This window comes from Physeter macrocephalus, chromosome 15 (genome assembly GCF_002837175.3).
Source record: "Physeter macrocephalus isolate SW-GA chromosome 15, ASM283717v5, whole genome shotgun sequence".
Classification (NCBI taxonomy): domain Eukaryota; kingdom Metazoa; phylum Chordata; class Mammalia; order Artiodactyla; family Physeteridae; genus Physeter; species Physeter macrocephalus.
Genome location: NC_041228.1, coordinates 19,196,802 through 19,223,323, shown reverse-complemented (window position 1 = coordinate 19,223,323; position 26,522 = coordinate 19,196,802). Strand labels below are relative to the sequence as shown.

General features: G+C 38.7%; 1 protein-coding gene across 1 annotated transcript in view; it reads left to right on the top strand.

Annotated features, from left to right (window-relative positions):
• COLEC10 (collectin subfamily member 10) overlaps positions 1 to 26,094 on the top strand; it is a 49,214-nt gene extending 23,120 nt beyond the window's left edge. Inside the window, exons 2-6 of the mRNA XM_007127718.1 lie at positions 4,916 to 4,987; positions 6,362 to 6,433; positions 21,873 to 21,926; positions 23,743 to 23,838; positions 25,703 to 26,094. Coding sequence (XP_007127780.1) covers positions 4,916 to 4,987; positions 6,362 to 6,433; positions 21,873 to 21,926; positions 23,743 to 23,838; positions 25,703 to 26,094 — 686 coding nt within the window. The remainder of the gene's footprint in view (positions 1 to 4,915; positions 4,988 to 6,361; positions 6,434 to 21,872; positions 21,927 to 23,742; positions 23,839 to 25,702) is intronic.
• The last annotated feature ends 428 nt before the right edge of the window (positions 26,095 to 26,522 follow it).

The following is a 26,522-nucleotide window of genomic DNA, read 5'->3' as shown; positions in this document are numbered from 1 at the left end:
GTGGAGGCACAGAGGGACTGATAAGCTGGGTGAATAGAGGCAAACAATAGCAGGTCCCAGTAAGGCCTGAAAGTTTTCTTTTTCTTTTTTAAAAAAAATTTGTATTGGAGTAGAGTTGATTTACAATGTTGTGTTAGTTTCAGGTGTACAGCAAAGTGAATCAGTTATACATATACATATATATCCACTCTTTTTTAGATTCTTTTCCCATATAGGTCATTACAGAGTATTGAGTAGAGTTCCCTGTGCTATACAGTAGGTCCTTCTTAGTTATCTATTTTATATAGAGTAGTGTGTACCTGTCAATCCCATTCTCCAAATTTACCCCTGCCCCTCTCCTCCCCCGGTAACCATAAGTTTGTTTTCTACATCTGTGACTCTATTTCTGTTTTGTAAATAAGTTCATTTGTACCATTTTCTTTTAGATTTCACATATAAGCGATATCATAAGATATTTGTCTTTGTCTGACTTACTTCACTCAGTATAACAATTTCTAGGTCCATCCATCTTGCTGAAAATAGCATTATTTTGTTCTTTTTTATGTTTCCGTGGAATAATGAGGTTGTAATTGAGGAAGGAAAGGTACTGGGGTGCGGCCCACTTTATGACCTTACTAGTGTATCTCATATCTATGAGAGGTCCAGACGATAATTGATACAACTATGAAAATTTCCAAAAATGAAGATACAATCAGCATACATGGAAAAAGGGCGTAAGTAGGGTTGCGGAGGATATATTTTAGGTAGGAATCTGGCCTCATTGATAAAGCACACCGTAACACCTGTATCACTCAATTCCAAGGCTGACCAGGAGAAGGACTGTTTGTTAACCACTTGCCCCCAGTCCATAAGATTATTCTGGCAGTGGGAAAAGTACAGCTTCCAGTGAATTTTCTTTAGCATTTCCAAAACCAGTTCACTAAGTTTTAATAATTACTTCCTTTGAGCAGGGGTAATGACCTAGGTTCGGCTATTTCATTTCAAACTAGAATTTCATTTTAAAAGAGTTTTTGCTTTTGGGGGAAAAAAATTGTACCTAAGAAAAATTGGTCAGCTGTGTGCTCTGCTGGAATTCTGCTGGAGAGATTATCGCAGCAAGCTGGTGGCCTGGCAAGGGCTGAAACAAATAATTTTTGTAAAACTGAAATTAGTTCATCACAGTTTATAGCTTTTCATTTAATTTTAAAATGTAAGTGGCTATTTTTAAAGGAAGGAAAGTAAGTCTAAATTGCCCTACTAATCCAATGAAATATTGCCAAGAGGGTAAAAGCAGACAGCTGTGCGCCATGTGGGAGATCCTTTCCAAAGCCTGCTTTTGTGCCTCTCTTCTGCTCTCATTAAAACAAGTCCCAAAGATCAAATGAAGCTGGGACCCAAGCTGAAGGCAAGGGTACACGTTGTTTACTTCATCGCTGCCAGCAGCCCTCTCACCACCAGGCTGGGATTCAGGCACACAGGTCAGAAGAAGAATAATCCTGTTTTCACCCTCCCAGGTCTCCATCGGGAACCACCGGGGAGCGGCAAATGACTGAGTCACTCACCTGGCTGTCTCCAGTTAGATACTTGCTTGAAAATGAATGGGAAAGCTCATAAGAAGGGGGAGAGAAGAAATAATAATGGCACCGATAACTCACATTAGTGTGGTTTTATGATTCACCAGACCACGCACACGCCTGCATTTGATTTTGCCTTTTGGTGAGCAGGACACGCATCTTTGGTCCCGTTGTGCAGAATAGCAATCCCCAAACCCAGAAATGTTAAAACAGAAATTTGTTCCCAATCATACACCTTGCTCAGAACAAAAGCTTTGAAGGTATTTTCCCTGGTTTGAATTCTGGCTTTATTACTGACGAGCTATGCGACCTTGGGAAGTTATTGGACCTCTCTTTGACCTCATTTTCTCATCTGTAAAATGGAGCTAAGAATAGTGTCCATCTTAAAGGTTTTTGTGGGGATCAAATGATAGGATGCATGTCCAGTAGGAGGAACTCCTTTGGTGCTTATTAGTCAATAAACATTACCATTATATTTATAAAATGTTTTATGGCTCCTAAAACATGTCCGGTTCAACTATATTTATTAAGCTCCAGGGCCAAACACTTTGCTAAATTCTGGGGGTGGCAGAAACACTCATGACCCCAGTTATCCCACAGGTCACAAATGAGTATAAGGGATAGCACAGATAAACAGACTCACTCAGCAGAATGTGGTATTTTAAACAATGAAGATAATCAGAAAGAGAATTTAGCCCAGCCTGAGAGTGTCAGAGAGAACTTCCTGAAGGAAAATACTTTTCGAATTTTACCTTTATTAAAACTCTCTGAAAAAGGTATTATTTTGTCCATTCTACAAACGGGTGAAACAAGGCCCAAGGTCAAGGACCTCCCAAGGTCCCTCAGCTCATGAGTGGCAAGGCCAGGTCTTACTTATACTAAATTACCTCAAGGATACATTCCCTATGAATTAAGTCATTGAGACCTTGAGCTGGTTTCATCTTCCCCACTATCCATCTTATTTGAAAAGGACCAAGACTCACTTTCTGTATCTCCACTTTTCTCCCTGAAAAATGAGGCACAGTGCCAAGTTCTGTAAAATCCAGTCTGCTGAGAGTCACAGAATCCTAGACTAGAAGGAACAATTACTCGCTAGTAGGGATCTGGAGGGGCAGAGACATGCGTATTGTTGGATCCTAGTTCTACCACTCTATGACAGTAGGGTAACAACTTAACCTCGGTGAAGTCTCAGTTTTTCCGTTCAGAAAATGGAGCAGTAATTGTTTCCACCTCCTAGAATTTCTGTGACGATCACATTAGCACAGTGCTGGCACACATGATAACTGCTTGGTAAACATTCACTAATAACTTTAGCTAGAGAAACACCATCTAGTTCATCCACTTCACCTCACTGGTTTGATCACACAAATCATCTGTGCAATTTTTTGGAAATCCTTCCCCAGAAGGAGATACTAGAGCTTCATGTGTGAAGGGTTCCAATGCCTGACCAATCTCACAACCTGGAAATCTAACTGCTCCATTTACAATATTATTTCATTTAAAATATTAACATTCTAAAAAAAATAAAAAATAAAATATTAACATTCATTCTCAGAAAAAAGTAGAGAATGACCTGTTATGCTTTTTCTGGATAAATGAACGGACATCTCAACATTCTCTCTCCCAAACTAATCTAATCTAATCCCAGGAATTTCAATTTTGTCTTACGAAGTCTGTTACCTACCACTTTCCACTGATGATGATGAGGATGCCTTCCTGTCCTGAGATTGCTGTGGTGATAAGGCAGGTAGCTCGTCTTAATAATATTGTGTGTTGTGCTCTTTATTTTCAAAGCACGTTCACACGCTTACCTTGTTGATCCTAATACAACTGGGAGAGTTAGGGAGGGTGGGGATTATCTCTACATTAAGGATGAGGAAACTGAAGTATAAAGGAAAGAACAACGATAGCCACTATTGCTAAGCACTTATATTCCAGGTCTTTTTTTGTTAATTTTTATTTTATATTGGAATATAGTTGATTAACAATGTTGTGTAAGTTTCAGGTGTACAGTAACGTTCCAGGTCTTTCACACATAATATCTTATTTAAACTTCTCAAGAGCCTTCTTTAGTAGGTGTTATTAGCTCAGTTTAGAGGAAAGGAAAATGAGGCTCATAAAGGGAGGTGACATAGCCAACTTTCTCCAGATACTGAACGGTAGAGCTGAGAAACTCCAGATCTACCTCACTCCAAAGCCAATAAGCTCAGTCACTGACTTTTGAAAATTTGCTTAACCCATCAGTGACTAAAATGGCATTAAAATCCAGGATTCCTGATTCACAGTTCGGGACACCTTTCATCACACCATTAGTTCAGTTCTTCCTGACTGGGCAAGTTGCTAGAGCTAGACGCACCTATGACTAGAATAGCCACTGCTCACACAGAACTGCTTTGCAGCCGCTCCCCATTTCTAGCTAGTCTTCTGCTCTTATCTTCCGGGTCCGTGCTTATGATTTGGGGCTTCTCAAGCATGCAGTCAGAGGGTTATAAATTTATATATATGTTTACATATCTATCTATTATATATGTATACAATGTATATATATTTACATAATATATAAATATATATTTGTATTATATATTTATACATATTGTGCATAGATATTCATGGATATGGATAAATATACATGCACAGGCTTCCAGAATTTGCCAGATTCTCCAGCAAGAATAAAGATTTGCCAGGCCAAACAAACTTCTCAGGGATTTGCCCGTAAGTGTAATTCTTTAAATATAGATTTGGATGTGTGTTGGTTTGCAATTTTGGGAATTTCCTCAGTGAAATCTGAAACTGGCCCCATACACAGAGGGCAAGGGGAGATGAAGAAAGAGGCAGGCCACTCCAGATTGGTAAGTGAGAGGTTTAATAAGCAAGGGAAGTTACAAGGCTCGTCTTGAGTGGCCTTAAGACTAGTCGATCTCTGCACTCACCCACCGGAATCTTAAAGGTTTATAAAGATGCCTTAACTGGGTTCAGGCATGTATTCAGTCCAGGTGGTCTCAAGACTGCATCCTTGGAATGGCTTGGGCTATGGGAACTGGGTGGAACATACATTCCAAGGACAGGGGAAAGGGTAAGGAGCCTCTGATTGCCAGGGTCTAGCTTGATGGTCAACCAATGGTCACATCCTCTTGATTACCTCTTCCAACAACATGGGAGAAGTGAAAGAAAAATGTTAATAGGAGTTTCTTCTCTTTCCCTGAGTGTCCTGTTCACATGGGCCTATAGACATAACCAAATCAAAGTTGTAAAGCCAGCACTGAGCTGAGGGATGGATTCTAACCATGTTCAGCTTTTCCTGGGGAATCTGTGCTTATGTTACTATTTGAGCTGCTCCACTCATTCATTTTCCATTTCAAAAGGAGATGAGGGTGAAAAAGGAGATCCAGGAGAGGAGGGAAAGCATGGCAAAGTGGGACGCATGGGGCCGAAAGGTAGGTAACATGATATGACTTTGACACTTTTCTCTCTCTCTACTGGACTTGCCTTGGAAGTTAGCAGCTTTCATAACACCCTCTGCTCCAAAGATTCATGAGATGTGTTTCCTATATGAATTTACTTGCCACCAGGGAGTTCCTATGAGATTGTCTGTCGACAAGACTCGGACACATTTCTCAAGCTTCATCCTTAGGGCTGGTGGGAGAGGAACACCCTGGGAGCCCTGGGGAATTGCAGTCTCTGGGAATATCTAAGAAACTCTGAGTTTTAGAAACACAGCCATGTTCACCACCGTGTCTCCCCTCAGATGCCATGCTAGGCACCTCTGGCTGGCTGGCTTAGCATGTGAGGGGGAAGATGAACAAGGGCAGAAAGAGCTGTGTGATCCATTGATTTACTCACTTTTCTCCAAGATCTCTTGGCAAATGGTGGCGTGTATATGGGAAGAACAGGAGAAAAGAAAATGAGAATATAACACACAGGCTATTAGGGAATGGTTTTCCTCTCAAGCCAAAACTCAGCCTCGCCAGAATACAGCTTCTGGATTGTGATATGTCAGCGCATGTCTTCCAAGCACTAGCACTATTCCTTACCACCTGCTACAAGGTAGTGGCCCTAGACCACTGATTTTAAAATCTTCAGTAAGTTAACGAGAGAAAGACTCATAGGATTTTGAGACTTCAATTTGAGAAATGCTGATTCAAACTCTTCTTATTCTATAAATATGTACAATCAACTGCAAAATTATTCTCAGAACTAGATAGCTTTACAACTGGTAAATATTTTTTAGATAATCATAGATTAAAAATGCAAATTAATAACAATTTTGTAGGCACTCAGGAACCCCTGATTATATTTTTTTGGATAAAAACTTGGTGGGACCATCTCTGATGTCCCTTTAATCACTAGGTTTTATGATTGTATGTTCCCTCCCCTTTGAAAAAAAATGGCTAAGCTAGTCCAATTTGTTTTAAAGTAGCGAGGAAATAGAATCACAAAGTGAAGCCAAACTGGATCTCAGGAGGAACAGAATTAGAATAAACTGCAAGAATTTTTCACTCAGCTCCGTATCTGGCCTTTAGGTTAAACATCCTCTGCTGTAGTTCTTTAGAAATATTGTATTTTAATACCATCAGGCCCAGGACTGTCACACTCACCCACATTTTAATTTTAATACATACATTATAATGCTATTAAAATAGTTAATATAGCACAGGATGTATATAATATAGCACAGGATGTTTATTATATAACACAGATAGAAGAATGCACTTTTCGGTATTTCCTTCAAGTGAATATCATATACTAGGCACACCAGTAATGGGAAGATAAAACTTTAGGATATAAAGATGACATGCTTTGCTTTTCAGGAATTAAAGGAGAACTCGGTGATGTAGGAGACCAAGGCAATATTGGCAAGACCGGGCCCATTGGCAAGAAGGGTAAGCTATATTTTACTATTCTCCAGTAGCAATTTAAAGCCAATTGAACCTACCCTCAATATATGTTGAAATGTTTTGTACCATGAAAATTTATCCCTTTTCTTTCTTTTAAAGCACCAGTTTTCTCTTTCCTCCTATCTTGGCAGTTTCTTCCATACGTAAGCAATGTGTCTTTAAAAAAAGGCCTTGAGCAAAATTCACCTGAAATTCAGGGACAGATTCAAACATAAAGTTCAGTTAGTCTCTACCCAGAACTCCCTCCTGGGATCTACTGGTTATAATCCTTTATGCAATTAAAACGGGTGTCATGACCATGAGGCACACTCAGTTGTAGAAAACAATTATTCATAAAACTCAATGTAGCCGAGGACAGTATAATATTCCTTTTTAATTCGAGTGGAATAATAATAAGTCTGTGTCTGAGATCTACTAACAGGATAGGAATTTGAGGTGTGTGTATATACATCCTTTTGTTTTCAGTCATATCCTGATCCTGCATGTTCCTGCTTCAATATTCTAAAACAGAGGTAGCCTCCCCTTTATTATCTAAGCACCCTATCCATCATCTTCTTCTCCTAAAACACCACAATGGTAGCAGGTTCTTTTATTGTTTTTTTTTAATAGATCTTTACTGGAGTAGAATTGCTTCACAATACTGTGTTAGTTTCTGTTGTACACCAAAGTGGATCAGCCATATGCATACATATGTCCCCATATCCTCTTCCTCTTGAGCCTCTCTCCCACCCTCCCTTATTGCTTCTGATATTCAGCAATTCGTACAGACATCGTTCTGTTGGTTTGAAGTTACAAAGCGATCTCCTTTTACCTGGATACACAATTTATTTGAGCATAGGGGAACGGGCTCAAGTGGGGATGATTTGCATCACAGGGGCATTTTAAGCAGATACTTGCTACACTGGAGCTCACCACAGTAGTAGTGGGAGGTGGCTATGAAATTATGACCTAAGTACAGTATTTACTCCAGTTAATTTTATGCAGTTATGAGTTAATACTACATCTTTACCTTTGCTTACATTTCTTGCAACTGGGAATGGCACCATGTATGGTCTGTAGTCGTGTCTGTAAGTTTTGATAAATTTTAACTTTTTATAATCAGTTTGTGTATATTTTATGGTATAAATGACAAAATAGACTATCTACATATATTTTATATATTCATGACATACCTAACTTTTTCTTAATTTTTTTCAGTATTTCTAGGCTACGTGGTTTATCTGTGAGTGTTTTCAAATTGTTGCAAATCTCCCAAAACGTCCCCAATATATTTATTTAAAAAATTGGCACATAAGTGATCCCACACATTTCAAACCCGTGTTGTTCAAAGGTCAACTGTATAATGCTGAATAACTACAGGACTACTATAGGAACCATGTCAGAGAGTAAAGCTAGATTGGTATGAAGAAGAACTGACCGAGGTCTTGAAGAATAGTAACATGTTTATGGAAACGGGGATAAAGCATTTGAGGAAGATGCAAGAGATACTTGTGCAAAGGTGCAGAGTGGGGAAATTCAGTGCTATGGGTAATAGAATTCTGCAGCCTTGATGTCCCCTCCAGCCTTCCATACGTGCTTGAGCAGCTGCATAATTAAACCAGCAGTGGCCAGCAGTATGTTCTCCTAGGCAGGTTGATGGATGGCAGGCGAGCTGAGGCTGTGGCCCCTCTCCTCTCATTCTGTGGCTAGGAACACCCTCCAGCTCATTCCTTTGAGAAACTTCCTTCAACCTGCATTTGAGGGCAGAAATAGAAGGCAGTACCACTGAAAAGAAGTTATTATGGTTACTTTTGATCCAGTGGCTTATATCCACTGTATAGTGTATATTCACTTGAAGTTGAAATCCTCGTAGCTGAAGAAGAGCTACGTGGACCCCTCATAGTTCGTGGTCCTGCTGTAGGATGTACCTGTGGTGGTTTTACCATGAAGCTGATGAAGTTTTGGCTTCAGAGCCCCACACTTGTTTGGGTTTTTCCCAAGCCGCCAAGAGGAGCCACAGAGGTGGGTTCACATGGCCACAAGTCTTGGTGAAATTTGTAAAGTAACCTTAACTCATCAAAATGGTGCCTCTCAACATTTAAAAAAATCAATGCCTTGCCAACAAGCCTTTTGAGACATATTGCCCCCTTAATGAGATTTTTAGACATATTTTTCCTTCTTGCCCACCCCTCCGTGAAATTTTAACACCATCCATGGACTATATGTCATGTAGTTTGTGTATATTTATACTTTATATATTAAAAAACAGTAAGATTTTTTCACCCCCCCCTCCGCACTGACTTTTGCATCCATGAGGTGGTACTGTCCCCATTGGAATGCATGGATTAAGGGTACTGTCTCCTTTTGCTGTTTCCCAAATATGCCAAGGTGCCTTCTTCTGCCCTCTCCCTTTGCTCAGACAGTTTCCTACCCCTACACACCTCTTCGTCCATCACTGCGTGTCAAAATACCACTTATTCTTCAAGACCATGAAAAATAGACTTCTTTATAAAGCTTTTCCTGAACCCTTCCTTTGTGCTCTCAACCTGAGTTTGAACATCTGTTAAGGTGTGAACATCTTCCATCATGGATTATTTGGGCTGCCATAGAGCAGAATATTTGAACTCTTGTGGATTGAAATCAGAATGATTGGGTTTCAGTCCTGACTCAGTGTCTTTCTTGCCATGTGACCTTGTATACATTTCTTAACCTATCTGTGCTTCAGTTCCCTCATGGACAAAATAAAGACAATAACAGCCTTAAAAAAAAGAGAGAGAGAGAGAGAGGGAGAGAGAGCACTGTCTCCTACTCCAACTTCCCTCCAACATATTTCTCTTTGTATCAGTTTTTGGAGTGGATACAAGTATTTTGGGAGCTAGGTAAGAAGAACTTGAGTGAGGGAAATATTTTGTTTGGACTTAATGAGATATATCTGTGTAGTTTGCAGTTACTTCCATGCACAGTTAAGTTCTTGCTAACAGTTCCAAAGTAGGAATAACTTCCAAGAATACTCCTACCACCGACTGTGCAGATCTATCCAAAGTCATAATGAAAAATTTCAGGGGCAGAAGTCAGATCATCATAAGAATGTGTCCCAGGCATTCAGCCCAAGAAATGTGTCGATTGTGCAAAAGAAACAAGGCTTGAAATGTACCAGGCCAGAGTTAATCTGTGGAAATTTTTTCAAATCTAACAGCTCAGATATGAACAAGACTTTACAGAGGTATTCTCAAAGTTGACAATATTCTTAATTTACATACATCATTAATAACAAGTTGTGAAGGTGAAAGTAACTTCTTACGTTATTAATAATAAAAATTAAATCCAGATTTCTGCTATAGGCTATGAGAGATTCACCTGCATTAATCCTTCTGCTAAGAATGACTAGTTGAGTCAAAAAATAAATAAAACCATATCTGAAGGCATGAGAGGGCAACAAAATTGAAAAAGACTTTAGGGGAGCCACGCTAAGATAAGCTCTACATCCTGTGCTAATTTTCCACATTTACCAATTCATACTTGAGGGAGCATTAAGAGACTAAGAGGCTTGAGCAGAAAGCTGCTCGAACTGAATTGGGAATTCAAGCCCTGCCAGAGATGAGTAGCCCAGGAAATGCCACTCTTTTTCTCATTTCAAAAACAAAAATTTCCAGTTAGAATTCCAGGAATTCTGAAAAAAACATTTAATTAAACATATGCCCATGCATGTTTAAAAAATGTAGCAAACTAGAAATAGAGGGAAACATTTAATATGAAAAGAATGTCAACAACAACAGAAACCTATTTAAAAATCATACTTGGTAGCGAAATATTGAACACTTCTCTCCTGATAATGGAAATGAGATGAGCATAGCCTTCATCACCAAGTCTAATCAGCAATTATACTCCAATAGATATGTTAAAAAAGAAAAAAACATTATATTATAGAAGAGGTGCCAGCCAGAGCAAAAATGCTAGAACAAGAGATAAGAATCATAACAACTGGAAATGAAGAAGAGGGTGATTATTTCCTGATGACATGATAACATACCCAGAAAATACAAAAGAATCTACAGATTAGCTATTTGTATTAAGTTTTTTAGACAGCTTAACTTATAAAAATCAATTTTGTTTCTAAATACTAGAAACCATTTTAAAAACTGAAATTAAAAAGATTCCATTTATTATAGCCTCAAAATGGTCAAATATCTAGGAATAAATCCAACGAAAGATGCATAAGCTCTCTACAACAAACACCACATGTTGATAATGAGAGAAATTAAAGAATATCTAAGGAGATGGAGGTAAAACTACATTCATAGATTGGATGACTCAGTATTGTTAAGATGATCAATATTATTAAGATGATCCTCAAATTGATCAATAGATTCAGTGCTATTTCAATTAACATCCCAGAAGTAGTTCTCTTGGAATAAGATAAGCCAGTTCAAAATTTATATGGAAATGAAAAGGACCATGAATACCCAAAGACGATCTTGAAAAATAAAAACAAAAGTGAAAGATTTAAATTACTGCATTTAAATATTTATTATAAAGTTAAACAATTAAGATAGTATTGATTTAGTGCAGAGACAAATAGACCAATGGATATGAATACAGCATGCAGATACAGACCCCAAACTTGAATTATGCAAAGATGATATATTTTTTGAAATGGGAAATGGTGCACCTATCAATAGGTCAATGGATGTATATGAATGCAGCCAAACATATGCAGCACATAATATATGAAAAAAAAAGAATTATAGAGGTACAAAATTCTTTTATTAAAATTGTATGATTTTTAGTGAATTTTGTAATGTGGTAATTGGCTACTTTTAAAATTTAGTGACTTAGTTTTCCTTTCTTATAATAAGGATTCATTTTTATAAGTACTTCGTCATTTGTAATTTAGTATTTATTTTTTAAAGAAGTCTCCTCAAATTGTATAAGCTTCAGATAAAAATACATCATGAATCTGCTTCTGGCTCTATCAGCTTCATTTAACAAATGGTTAAAGGGAGGGAAAGGTGTAGCCAGAGTGTGGGATGTTGGACTTCAAGATTTCTGAGATGCGACCAAGTTATATAAGGTTAAGATCTCAAGTATTGCCCTAGAGATGAGCAGAAGTAGAGTGGGGGCTAAGTCATTGCCACGAACACGTCCAGAATTCAAGACCTTCATTAATTATTCTAGATGTTGCACTTTCCTAGATTTAGATGTGCCAAATCTAGATGAGACTCCAACCAGGAGGATTGAAGTTCATGATCTTGAGCCTAGTCTTAATCCTTTCATCGAATAAGACTAGGTAACTTTGGAAGGAAGGGTGGTAGACGACAGAGTCAAAGGGTAGGATCAAAAGTTTTCGTATGATTTTCTGAGTCTTAAAATGAATGAACTTCCAAAAATTGGAGAAGTAACAGTCTGGAACGGATAGGGTTAACTAACCTTATCTTCTTCAGGCAATTCCTTATTCAAACTCAGTTGCCTATACACCTAGTGCACACCTCCATCACTTTATTATCGTCATGGCTTATTAGGTTGACTGTTTCATCCAATACACTGTGGATTTCTGGAGGAAACGAATGAAAGCTATATCAGGTCTCTTTGTTTAAATAAATATAAGGTGTATGTGAGGATGCTGCTTTTTAACCATTTTATTCTAATGTCTACTATACAGTAGAAACTTTCTAAATGTTTGTTGCATTAAGGATGAAAAAATAAATGATATACATTATTTCCTATGATGTGACCCGCTTTTCTACTCTTTATTTCTAAGTACCACTTTCCCTTAACATCAGTTTTCACCATTGATTAAGATTTTTTTCTCCTCCAGAGCTATGTCATGTCCTGGAATTTCAAATTTATGAGCATGTCCTGGAATTTAAAAAAAAAATGGAGGTTCAGTACTCTGGCTCACCTGGATTAATTTCATTTTTAATCTGAACTTTGAAATTTATTGTTCTCATTTTGTCATTGGTCCTTCTAAATTTTTCACTGACTCAGATTAATCTCAGCTTTCTGGGCTGACCTTAATATTGTCACTTGAATGGATAAGGTAGCTTTCTGGATGTCAATATTTCATTTCAGAAATAGGAAAGGATGATTTAGTATAGGTAAGTTCAATCTCATGACAAAATTGATGCTTTTACTTAAGGTTAATAATCTTTTTTACAGTGAAAGTATTATGGTGCTTGTTTGTTTAAATGCAACCTCTAATTCTTCAACATTGACAGTTAACACAGAGGTGTTCTCACTTATGGGTCAAAAATAAGTTTTTGTGTATGCTTTAAACCAGATTTCGTTTGGGGGAAGTAGACAGTATGAGTTCACATTCACCATGAATTGGCAAGTACTTGGCATGCTTTCCTTTACCGTAACTCTGATTTAGGGGGCAGAAGCTAACACTGGTCGAACGTCCTCTAGGAGTCAAGCACAGACCTAATCCCATGATAACATTATCTCATTTATCCTTCTTAATGATCCTATGACTTAAGGTACCACTATTCCACTTTAAAAATGAAAGAAATGGAGGCTTAAAGGAATTAAGTAACCTGTCCATGTTTAGCTATTAAATGGCATAGTCAGAATTCAAGCCCTGGTTTTTCAGACTTCCATGGTTTATCATTCCACCACACTGCTTTGACTTTCCCATCTGTTAAAAAAAAGGAAAAGAATTCATGTCAAAATACTGGAAAGTAGTCAGTGCTTACATCTTCTCAGAAAAAAAAAATCCATGTATCAATTCAAGTATCTATTTCCCACATTAAGATCCAGTTAAAGGCTACTGCTTCAATGAATCTTTCCCCACTCTGATCCACAGCCGTCTACCTTCTCTGAAAACCTACCAGGCATTTCCTTTATTTCATTCTGTTTGTAGACAATGGTGCTAATGTCTCATCTCCTTGGTCTCTTATGTGCACTTTGTTTTCCTTAAAAACCTATATTTGGGCCGTGCTGTGCGGCTTGCAGGATCTTCGTTCCCTGACAAGGGATTGAACCCGCACCCTCGGCAGTGAAAGAGTCCCAGCCACTGGACCACCAGGGAAGTCCCCCAAAACCTATCACTTTCTAAAGCAAATACTCTATGTGTGCTTTTTTTTTTTAATGTTCATTATTGGGCTTAGACCAGAACTAGGATCATAGCAAAACTAGAATCGATTTTCAACCTATGTTGAATTGAAAGGATTCACATATAAAGAAAATAAGCTATTTTTAATTAAAATATTAAGCCATATTCATATGAACTTTCAAGTCCATATTGCTTTCGGTGATGATAGGACTGACATTCCTTTCAACTTTTTATAACATTTTTTGAAGACTTTGCTTCCCTTCATTAAGTCATTGGTTAAGTTATTTGAAAAACACCACAAACTGGGGAGTCAGAAGTGGTTGGGTTTCAATACCAGCACTGCTATTGAATTGCTAGATGTCCTTGAGCAATTTATTTTGCCTCTCTGATCTGCACTATCTTCAGCTGTAGAATAAAGATAATGATGGTACCTAGCTCATTGGATTTAATATGATAATACCTATAAAGTGTCTAAACAGTACTTGACAAATGATTGGTACTCAGCAAATATATATTCCTTTTCTTCCATTAACATACTCTCAAAATCTAGTCTTATCTTTTCCAATTTACATATAAGGGAAATGAGGAGTTTGCAGGACACAGCTTAGGTGTGTCCAGATCAATCTTCCTCATCAGGGTGCTCGGCATATTTTTATGCTTCTTTCCCAACTGTACCTCTGCTCTACATTGTTTCCTATGTTGCTCCCACCTTCACCTGCTGAAGCTCCAATGCCATCTCCTCAGGAGAGCCTTCCTTCATTCTTGCAGCTGGGGCACTACCTCTTCCAACTCCCTTCTGCACTGGACAGAGTATGTTATCTCTGTTCATGGTCTTTCTTATAATATTCATCACATTCCGTTGTCGTCAATTTCACCATTGTCTCATTTCATCCAAGTACAAGTTCTGAGGCATTCCCCAGCATACTTAAACTACATTTGGGGTTTCAAGGACTCCCCTCCTTTTGTCTGGGGAGCTCATGAATGTCTGGCATCACTGTAAAGAAAAGTGTCCACATGGGTCAATTTGGAAAGGCTCAGCAAATCCTGGGGGCCCTGGCAGGCATGCCTTTCTGCATGATCAGTGGCCAATATGTATGGGACTCAATGAAAAGCAGTCAGCAGACAGAGAGGAAAGAATAGCTAGTATGCAGGCAACATGGGGAACCCTTGGGGTTTTAGAGTGGCTCCCAGGTTTTCCCTTTTGCTGGGAAAGGAAGGGGTTAGGCAGAACCTCAATGCTGACTCCATTGCCCCTTACATTGCCTCCTCGGTCATATACCCAATTCCTGGCCACATCATTATCCTACAAGAGTAAGCCTCATACTCTTCTCTAGCCTGGATGACCTTCATCCTGTATTCATCTCCCTGAATTCTTTCTTATTCTTTTTCCAGATCACCATTGAAGCATAAACTCTATTTTACTTCTCTCAGGGTCTTGTCTTTTGAGAAGAGAACTTCAGGGCCCAAAACTTCAGGCAAACATTTCCTCTTATAAATCAAAAGCTTTTGCTTTCAATTATTGTGCCTGATGTGGGCTTCAAGAGCTTATTTTGAAGTTGAAAAAAATCAACATTTTTTTTCTCTCTGCTTTAATAATTCTGATTCTCTGAGAACTGTTTTGTGGATGTCTCTGACTGACTAAGAAAAGGGTCAAATACAAAAAAGAGCAGAGAGGAAAATTATCAAGGTTGATATGTCAGTATAATTTTTTTTTTTTTTTTTTTTTTTTTTTTTTTTTTTTTTTGTGGTATGCGGGCCTCCCTCTGCTGTGGCCTCTCCCGTTGCGGAGCACAGGCTCCGGACGCACAGGCTCAGCGGCCATGGCTCACGGGCCCAGCCGCTCCGCGGCATGTGGGATCCTCCCGGACCGGGGCGCGAACCCGGTTCCCCTGAATTCATTTTGCTTTTCAACAACCAAAGAAACAAAGCAAATGGAAATGTTGACATGAAGCAGCCATTAAATAGGAAAAGGGAATCATTTGAATTTTTTTTAACTTTTTATTTTATATTGGAGTATAGTTGATTAACAATGTGTTAGTTTCAGGTGTACAGCAAAGTGATTCAGTTATACATATACACGTGTCTATTCTTTTTCACATTCTTTTCCCATTTAGGTTGTTACGTAATATTGAGCAGAGTTCCCTGTGCTGTACAGCAGGCCCTTGTTGGTTATCTGGGAATCATTTGAATTTTATATCATTTGCCTTACAATTCTTTCTCTGCCACATTACCAGTAGGTAATTGAAAAGGTAAATGAGCAAAGGGGAATTAATGGCCGAAGTTAAAATCATAGTTAATCCACAAATGGGATAACTGACTCTTGAAATTGTAAGATAGATCTATTCACAAGATTTAAACTTAGTCCTTGAAACATTAAGCTATACTCCAAATGGATAATCAGAATTAACATTTATTTCACCGTGAAAGTTTTCTCCTGTCTTGGGAGAGTTGTGTGAGCCAGTGAACAATGCAGTAACAAAAGAGAAGACTGGCTAGAAATATGTTTTTTAAAAGCTGTAAAGATTTTATTCTGAGACTGGTATGTTCTGTGTTCAACAAAAATGCCAAATGGGGGCTTCCCTGGTGGCGCAGTGGTTGAGGGTCCACCTGCCGATGCAGGGGACACGGGTTCGTGCCCCGGTCCGGGAAGATCCCGCACGTCGCGGAGCGGCTGGGCCCGTGAGCCGTGGCCGCTGAGCCTGCGCGTCTGGAGCCTGTGCTCCGCAACGGGAGAGGCCACAACAGTGGGAGGCCCGCGTACCGCAAAAAAAACTATTTGTATTAAGTTTTTTAGACAGCTTAACTTATAAAAATCAATTTTGTTTCTAAATACTAGAAACAATTTTAAAAACTGAAATTAAAAAGATTCCATTTATTATAGCCTCAAAATGGTCAAATATCTAGGAATAAATCCAACGAAAGATGCATAAGCTCTCTACAACAAACACCACATGTTGATAATGAGAGAAATTAAAGAATATCTAAGGAGATGGAGGTAAAACTACATTCATAGATTGGATGACTCAGTATTGTTAAGATGATCAATATTATTAAGATGATCCTCAAATTGATCAATAGATTCAGTGCTATTTCAATTAACATCCCAGAAGTAGTTCTCTTGGAATAAGATAAGCCAGTTCAAAATTTATATGGAAATGAAAAGGACCATGAATACCCAAAGACGATCTTGAAAAATAAAAACAAAAGTGAAAGATTTAAATTACTGCATTTAAATATTTATTATAAAGTTAAACAATTAAGATAGTATTGATTTAGTGCAGAGACAAATAGACCAATGGATATGAATACAGCATGCAGATACAGACCCCAAACTTGAATTATGCAAAGATGATATATTTTTTGAAATGGGAAATGGTGCACCTATCAATAGGTCAATGGATGTATATGAATGCAGCCAAACATATGCAGCACATAATATATGAAAAAAAAAGAATTATAGAGGTACAAAATTCTTTTATTAAAATTGTATGATTTTTAGTGAATTTTGTAATGTGGTAATTGGCTACTTTTAAAATTTAGTGACTTAGTTTTCCTTTCTTATAATAAGGATTCATTTTTATAAGTACTTCGTCATTTGTAATTTAGTATTTATTTTTTAAAGAAGTCTCCTCAAATTGTATAAGCTTCAGATAAAAATACATCATGAATCTGCTTCTGGCTCTATCAGCTTCATTTAACAAATGGTTAAAGGGAGGGAAAGGTGTAGCCAGAGTGTGGGATGTTGGACTTCAAGATTTCTGAGATGCGACCAAGTTATATAAGGTTAAGATCTCAAGTATTGCCCTAGAGATGAGCAGAAGTAGAGTGGGGGCTAAGTCATTGCCACGAACACGTCCAGAATTCAAGACCTTCATTAATTATTCTAGATGTTGCACTTTCCTAGATTTAGATGTGCCAAATCTAGATGAGACTCCAACCAGGAGGGTTGAAGTTCATGATCTTGAGCCTAGTCTTAATCCTTTCATCGAATAAGACTAGGTAACTTTGGAAGGAAGGGTGGTAGACGACAGAGTCAAAGGGTAGGATCAAAAGTTTTCGTATGATTTTCTGAGTCTTAAAATGAATGAACTTCCAAAAATTGGAGAAGTAACAGTCTGGAACGGATAGGGTTAACTAACCTTATCTTCTTCAGGCAATTCCTTATTCAAACTCAGTTGCCTATACACCTAGTGCACACCTCCATCACTTTATTATCGTCATGGCTTATTAGGTTGACTGTTTCATCCAATACACTGTGGATTTCTGGAGGAAACGAATGAAAGCTATATCAGGTCTCTTTGTTTAAATAAATATAAGGTGTATGTGAGGATGCTGCTTTTTAACCATTTTATTCTAATGTCTACTATACAGTAGAAACTTTCTAAATGTTTGTTGCATTAAGGATGAAAAAATAAATGATATACATTATTTCCTATGATGTGACCCGCTTTTCTACTCTTTATTTCTAAGTACCACTTTCCCTTAACATCAGTTTTCACCATTGATTAAGATTTTTTTCTCCTCCAGAGCTATGTCATGTCCTGGAATTTCAAATTTATGAGCATGTCCTGGAATTTAAAAAAAAAATGGAGGTTCAGTACTCTGGCTCACCTGGATTAATTTCATTTTTAATCTGAACTTTGAAATTTATTGTTCTCATTTTGTCATTGGTCCTTCTAAATTTTTCACTGACTCAGATTAATCTCAGCTTTCTGGGCTGACCTTAATATTGTCACTTGAATGGATAAGGTAGCTTTCTGGATGTCAATATTTCATTTCAGAAATAGGAAAGGATGATTTAGTATAGGTAAGTTCAATCTCATGACAAAATTGATGCTTTTACTTAAGGTTAATAATCTTTTTTACAGTGAAAGTATTATGGTGCTTGTTTGTTTAAATGCAACCTCTAATTCTTCAACATTGACAGTTAACACAGAGGTGTTCTCACTTATGGGTCAAAAATAAGTTTTTGTGTATGCTTTAAACCAGATTTCGTTTGGGGGAAGTAGACAGTATGAGTTCACATTCACCATGAATTGGCAAGTACTTGGCATGCTTTCCTTTACCGTAACTCTGATTTAGGGGGCAGAAGCTAACACTGGTCGAACGTCCTCTAGGAGTCAAGCACAGACCTAATCCCATGATAACATTATCTCATTTATCCTTCTTAATGATCCTATGACTTAAGGTACCACTATTCCACTTTAAAAATGAAAGAAATGGAGGCTTAAAGGAATTAAGTAACCTGTCCATGTTTAGCTATTAAATGGCATAGTCAGAATTCAAGCCCTGGTTTTTCAGACTTCCATGGTTTATCATTCCACCACACTGCTTTGACTTTCCCATCTGTTAAAAAAAAGGAAAAGAATTCATGTCAAAATACTGGAAAGTAGTCAGTGCTTACATCTTCTCAGAAAAAAAAAATCCATGTATCAATTCAAGTATCTATTTCCCACATTAAGATCCAGTTAAAGGCTACTGCTTCAATGAATCTTTCCCCACTCTGATCCACAGCCGTCTACCTTCTCTGAAAACCTACCAGGCATTTCCTTTATTTCATTCTGTTTGTAGACAATGGTGCTAATGTCTCATCTCCTTGGTCTCTTATGTGCACTTTGTTTTCCTTAAAAACCTATATTTGGGCCGTGCTGTGCGGCTTGCAGGATCTTCGTTCCCTGACAAGGGATTGAACCCGCACCCTCGGCAGTGAAAGAGTCCCAGCCACTGGACCACCAGGGAAGTCCCCCAAAACCTATCACTTTCTAAAGCAAATACTCTATGTGTGCTTTTTTTTTTTAATGTTCATTATTGGGCTTAGACCAGAACTAGGATCATAGCAAAACTAGAATCGATTTTCAACCTATGTTGAATTGAAAGGATTCACATATAAAGAAAATAAGCTATTTTTAATTAAAATATTAAGCCATATTCATATGAACTTTCAAGTCCATATTGCTTTCGGTGATGATAGGACTGACATTCCTTTCAACTTTTTATAACATTTTTTGAAGACTTTGCTTCCCTTCATTAAGTCATTGGTTAAGTTATTTGAAAAACACCACAAACTGGGGAGTCAGAAGTGGTTGGGTTTCAATACCAGCACTGCTATTGAATTGCTAGATGTCCTTGAGCAATTTATTTTGCCTCTCTGATCTGCACTATCTTCAGCTGTAGAATAAAGATAATGATGGTACCTAGCTCATTGGATTTAATATGATAATACCTATAAAGTGTCTAAACAGTACTTGACAAATGATTGGTACTCAGCAAATATATATTCCTTTTCTTCCATTAACATACTCTCAAAATCTAGTCTTATCTTTTCCAATTTACATATAAGGGAAATGAGGAGTTTGCAGGACACAGCTTAGGTGTGTCCAGATCAATCTTCCTCATCAGGGTGCTCGGCATATTTTTATGCTTCTTTCCCAACTGTACCTCTGCTCTACATTGTTTCCTATGTTGCTCCCACCTTCACCTGCTGAAGCTCCAATGCCATCTCCTCAGGAGAGCCTTCCTTCATTCTTGCAGCTGGGGCACTACCTCTTCCAACTCCCTTCTGCACTGGACAGAGTATGTTATCTCTGTTCATGGTCTTTCTTATAATATTCATCACATTCCGTTGTCGTCAATTTCACCATTGTCTCATTTCATCCAAGTACAAGTTCTGAGGCATTCCCCAGCATACTTAAACTACATTTGGGGTTTCAAGGACTCCCCTCCTTTTGTCTGGGGAGCTCATGAATGTCTGGCATCACTGTAAAGAAAAGTGTCCACATGGGTCAATTTGGAAAGGCTCAGCAAATCCTGGGGGCCCTGGCAGGCATGCCTTTCTGCATGATCAGTGGCCAATATGTATGGGACTCAATGAAAAGCAGTCAGCAGACAGAGAGGAAAGAATAGCTAGTATGCAGGCAACATGGGGAACCCTTGGGGTTTTAGAGTGGCTCCCAGGTTTTCCCTTTTGCTGGGAAAGGAAGGGGTTAGGCAGAACCTCAATGCTGACTCCATTGCCCCTTACATTGCCTCCTCGGTCATATACCCAATTCCTGGCCACATCATTATCCTACAAGAGTAAGCCTCATACTCTTCTCTAGCCTGGATGACCTTCATCCTGTATTCATCTCCCTGAATTCTTTCTTATTCTTTTTCCAGATCACCATTGAAGCATAAACTCTATTTTACTTCTCTCAGGGTCTTGTCTTTTGAGAAGAGAACTTCAGGGCCCAAAACTTCAGGCAAACATTTCCTCTTATAAATCAAAAGCTTTTGCTTTCAATTATTGTGCCTGATGTGGGCTTCAAGAGCTTATTTTGAAGTTGAAAAAAATCAACATTTTTTTTCTCTCTGCTTTAATAATTCTGATTCTCTGAGAACTGTTTTGTGGATGTCTCTGACTGACTAAGAAAAGGGTCAAATACAAAAAAGAGCAGAGAGGAAAATTATCAAGGTTGATATGTCAGTATAATATTTTTTTTTTTTTTTTTTTTTTTTTTTTTTTTTTTTTGTGGTATGCGGGCCTCCCTCTGCTGTGGCCTCTCCCGTTGCGGAGCACAGGCTCCGGACGCACAGGCTCAGCGGCCATGGCTCACGGGCCCAGCCGCTCCGCGGCACGCGGGATCCTCCCGGACCGGGGCGCGAACCCGGTTCCCCTGCATCGGCACGCGGACGCGCAACCACTGAGCCACCAGGGAAGCCCAGTATAATATTTTTGACACCACTTTATATTATGGATATTTGCATACATCACATCTCTTCCAAAAATCATAAACTCTTTCAAGCCAGATGTTTAATCTTGTCTCTCTTTATACCCTTTCAAAGTACCAAGCAAGTCTTTTGTCTTGTATAGAGTAAGTAAATAGTAAGTATTTGTTGAATTAAATTGAAAAAGCACAATACATGTTTTTGAAAATCCAAGGGCAAAGCCACATGGAAGGACTTGGGGGCATAATAAATACACAGACACTGTGTAGTGCTAATCAGTTGATCCAGATATGTAAAACAATGGCACTTTTTAAATTAAAAACATGCAGAATATTGTCTCAGCTTTGCCCAGAAGGCCACATTATAAACACATGTTAGTAAGATCAGTGACACAAACTTAAACGTTTATACATCCAACTGGAATTCTGCATTCCATCTAATTAAATTGTGACTTGTTTGATTTGTTGTACCTGTACAGCCAACTCAAAATCAAATTATTTTTATAAAGCCAAGGAGTATTTGTTGGAGATATTGCAATGAATTTTAAAACCTCTTTCCTGTTATTTTAGGTGTATAAGATATTGTCTGCCTGAAAAAATTCTATTTCATTAGATTTTATGCATTCTATTCTATTTATCAATAACACTATTTTATTCAGTTGTTCTTTTCATGGCTGTTGTTTTTCTTCAGGTGACAAAGGGGAAAAGGGTTTGCCTGGGATACCTGGAGGAAAAGGAAAAGCAGGTATAATATACTTAGTTTTTCTTCTTAATTTTTAGCATCATTCCAAATCTATTCATCTTAAAAATGAATATAGTTTAAAGGAAAACAATAGTCTTTTCAGTGGGATTAACCTCATTTTCCTTGGGCCAGAAGAAAGGGAACAATGAAAATTTCCTCTCTATCTGCTGGTGACTTTCCAAGCCTCTGGGGATGGGGAGGATGGTGCATTCCACCCCTCCCATGCTTACCATGAGGCAGCAAGCCCAGCACATCAGGAAGCAGCCCTCATTCTCCGAGACCAGGAGGAAAATCCACGAGGGCCACAACAATTGGACCAGCACTTCTTACATTCCACCAGCATCTCAGCCAAATACTGGCCAAGCAGTTTGCCAGCAGCAAACTGGCCTGATCCAATGAGGCCCTGTGGTTACAGAACATGCCTCAATGGCTGGGGAGCTTCTCCCTGATACTGAAAGAGAGGTCTATTTCCAGCGCTTGATGCAAGGAAAAAAGTAGCTTGTTCTTGGTGAGCTTCAATTATTTCTATCCTCCGTAAAGGTGTAGTGCAGACTAATTCTAAGAGCTCTTTTAACTTCCTTATATTTAACTGTGCATGTGGATAAATAAAGCCACAGATATTTTTTTTTCCTTTGGCTAATAGAATTCATTTTGCTTTTCAACAACCAAAGAAACAAAGCAAATGGAAATGTTGACATGAAGCAGCCATTAAATAGGAAAAGGGAATCATTTGAATTTTTTTTAACTTTTTATTTTATATTGGAGTATAGTTGATTAACAATGTGTTAGTTTCAGGTGTACAGCAAAGTGATTCAGTTATACATATACACGTGTCTATTCTTTTTCACATTCTTTTCCCATTTAGGTTGTTACGTAATATTGAGCAGAGTTCCCTGTGCTGTACAGCAGGCCCTTGTTGGTTATCTGGGAATCATTTGAATTTTATATCATTTGCCTTACAATTCTTTCTCTGCCACATTACCAGTAGGTAATTGAAAAGGTAAATGAGCAAAGGGGAATTAATGGCCGAAGTTAAAATCATAGTTAATCCACAAATGGGATAACTGACTCTTGAAATTGTAAGATAGATCTAGTCACAAGATTTAAACTTAGTCCTTGAAACATTAAGCTATACTCCAAATGGATAATCAGAATTAACATTTATTTCACCGTGAAAGTTTTCTCCTGTCTTGGGAGAGTTGTGTGAGCCAGTGAACAATGCAGTAACAAAAGAGAAGACTGGCTAGAAATATGTTTTTTAAAAGCTGTAAAGATTTTATTCTGAGACTGGTATGTTCTGTGTTCAACAAAAATGCCAAATGGGGGCTTCCCTGGTGGCGCAGTGGTTGAGGGTCCACCTGCCGATGCAGGGGACACGGGTTCGTGCCCCGGTCCGGGAAGATCCCGCACGTCGCGGAGCGGCTGGGCCCGTGAGCCGTGGCCGCTGAGCCTGCGCGTCTGGAGCCTGTGCTCCGCAACGGGAGAGGCCACAACAGTGGGAGGCCCGCGTACCGCAAAAAAAAAAAAGCCAAATGGTCCACAATATGTGTACAGTGGTTTGTCATATTTACTGTTCTTTTAAAAAATCTGGTTTAGAACTGTGTTTTAACTAATTTAAAATATTTAAAGAGATATTTTCTGAATTCCTAAAGACAAGGTATATCAGAAACCCTGTCTTAAATAAAAGACAAAAAGCATAGCCGTTCACAGAGAGACGTAGCCAGACTAGAAGACAGTAAATATTGGGAAGAGAGCAATTGCTCTTTTCAACCAGTCTGCTTGTGCTTCAACATGAATTCATAGCTTTGTCATTTAAAAGGGACTGTCTGTGATTGCGGAAGATATCGAAAAGTTGTTGGACAACTGGATATCAGTGTGGCTCGCCTCAAGGCATCGATGAAGTTTGTCAAGAATGGTGAGTCTCTTCTATTGCTTTGTACTATTTATCTGCAGATTTATCTCTTTCAACACTGCAATTCCAACATCCCTAGCTGGAAATAACTTTGCGCAAAGGCCTACTGAGACAGTGTCACCAGTTTAAAGGTCTCTCAAAATCCTAATTATCCACTCACTCTAGGACACTTCAGGTCCACTTCCTGTGGACATACATATGTGCGTTCCTATGGGTAGAAAAGGCTGCTTTAGTGAGAGAGGGGAATGAAGAAGAGGCAGAGTTTGGCTAGCTGGGCCTTAAGACAAAAAGGGCCCAGCTTTCAAACAGCCAGCATCTCAGAAGATAAAAGTAATAATAAAAACAATAGCTACTTTCTTGAGTACTTGGAATAATAATGATTTTTATGATTAGACCGAAGCTTAGAGAGATTACCTTACCCATAGATACAAGCTAATGAACAGTGGAGCACGGATCTGAACACAGGTTTCATGACTCCTCTACTGTCAGTGCAAATCAATAGGAACATTATGCATTTCTCTAAATTGTGCAATTTTCCATATTAGTCATTTTTGTTTTCCCTTGTATTTCCCTATTAAAGTTCACAATAAAGCCCTTAAAGTGGGGCTTATGTGCCGTCTCCTGAGACAGTATGGATGAGGGAACTGTTTTAGTTACTGTTATGGTTGGTTTCACTTTGTTGTACTTTTATTTATTATAATCCAGCCATATTTATTGTACAATACTGGAGGCACACAGATGCCATCTTGTGTCCATTCTCGTCTTGTAATACTAAAGGCATAGGAAATGTTTGATATGAACTAACCCTCAGTTATAACTCTGGTTATAACCTATACAGAAGATGCTGCATCTGACATGACTTGGACCTTAATGAATAAACCAGACCCCAGAGGTTCAACATAGCGCAATAGTCCTTAACATTTGAGTGCTCATAGATTTATTTGTAAATTTTAACTTATAGACCCTAAAAAGATGTATGTAGATGCCCCCATAGGCCAAAACGCACATAGCATATTATGAGCTCGGGATGATTCTGAGTCCCCAATTCTGTCCTGAATCTTACTCAGAAGCTCAGTCTACTTCATGTACCTGGAGTGAAGTATAGACCATCTCAATTGATGTATATGTTCACAATCTAGGAATCTGGCCCATAGGGACAAACTTCTGTATTATTTCCATATCAGTCCAATACGCCTTTACCACCACCTAACACTGTTCCAGGCACTGAGGCTACAGAGTGGCAAAGACATGGTCACTGGCCTCAAGATTCTCACAGTTCAGTAGAAGAGACACACAAACAATTAGACTAGAATGTGTCAAGTGCTGTGAAGTGAAAGGGACAGTGGAAACATAGGGTAGAATGCACAAGAGTGCTCATGTCTGTCCAGGAGCATTGAAAAGGCTCTTACAGGAGAGAACACTTCCACTAAGATCTAAAGGATGGGTAGGAATTTGCCGGATAAAGCAGTAAGAAGACCTTCCAGGCATGAAAGGCACAGAAGTGGAAGAGAGAAGGTCATGCTCATGGAACTGTAAGTGTGGCAAAAGCATAAACCAGGAGGGGAAAAATGGTCTGAGATGAGCTGAGTGACAGTTCATATAACACATCTTTGTCAAAATAGCTCTCTGTTTCACATTGTGAGGGAAGTGAAGGAAAAAAAGACAAGGGAGGACCAATGACAAGAGTTTGTTCTCCATTCGACAACTAGAAAGGTGGAGAAAATATTGAACCAGTGCCCACCTCATGATAGGGTCTTGGAAAAGAATTTTAAACGTTGAATAAATGAATTTAAATTAGCAATATTTTATACTTAGCATTTCTCTTTTTGACATATATAATCATATTCTTCTTTTCCTTGCTGCAAAGTCATAGCAGGGATTAGGGAAACCGAAGAGAAATTCTACTACATCGTTCAGGAGGAGAAGAGCTACAGGGAATCCCTGACCCACTGCCGGATCCGGGGTGGAATGCTAGCCATGCCGAAGGATGAAGCTGCCAACATGCTCCTGGCAGACTACGTCTCCAAGAGTGGCTTCTTCCGGGTGTTCATCGGGGTGAATGACCTTGAGAGAGAAGGCCAGTATGTGTTCACCGACAACACTCCACTGCAGAACTACAGCAACTGGAAGGAGGGTGAGCCCAGCGACCCCTACGGCCACGAGGACTGCGTGGAAATGCTGAGTTCAGGCAGGTGGAACGACACAGAGTGCCACCTTACCATGTACTTTGTCTGTGAGTTTGTCAAGAAGAAAAAGTAACTTCCGTCTTGCTGCACATTTGTCATTTCCCTGTGACGACCATAGCAGTTATTTTTATCCATCTTTTTCTGTCTAATTTCACTAAATTCATTCTGACTCAAGGCAAGTGAGAAATGCTAGGCTGAGGTTTGGAATCTCCGTCGCCATGCTCGTCCATGACAATTTTGAACATTTTCATACACGGTATGTTATTGAGCCATAAGCTCACCAGGTTATGGGTCCCAAGAGAGAGTTTGAATTACTAGCTGTGCAGGAGGTGGTTGTCTATGTCTCAAATGAAATTCTTACTTGGCATTTGCTCTGCCACCTCTCCCTAGAGCCGTAAACCACTGTTTATCTAGCCCACTGGATGATTGGGTAGTTGGCTGGGGATGATTAGACTCCAGGCCAGGCATATGAGAGGCTCTTCTCTTAGGAATGTCAAGGTA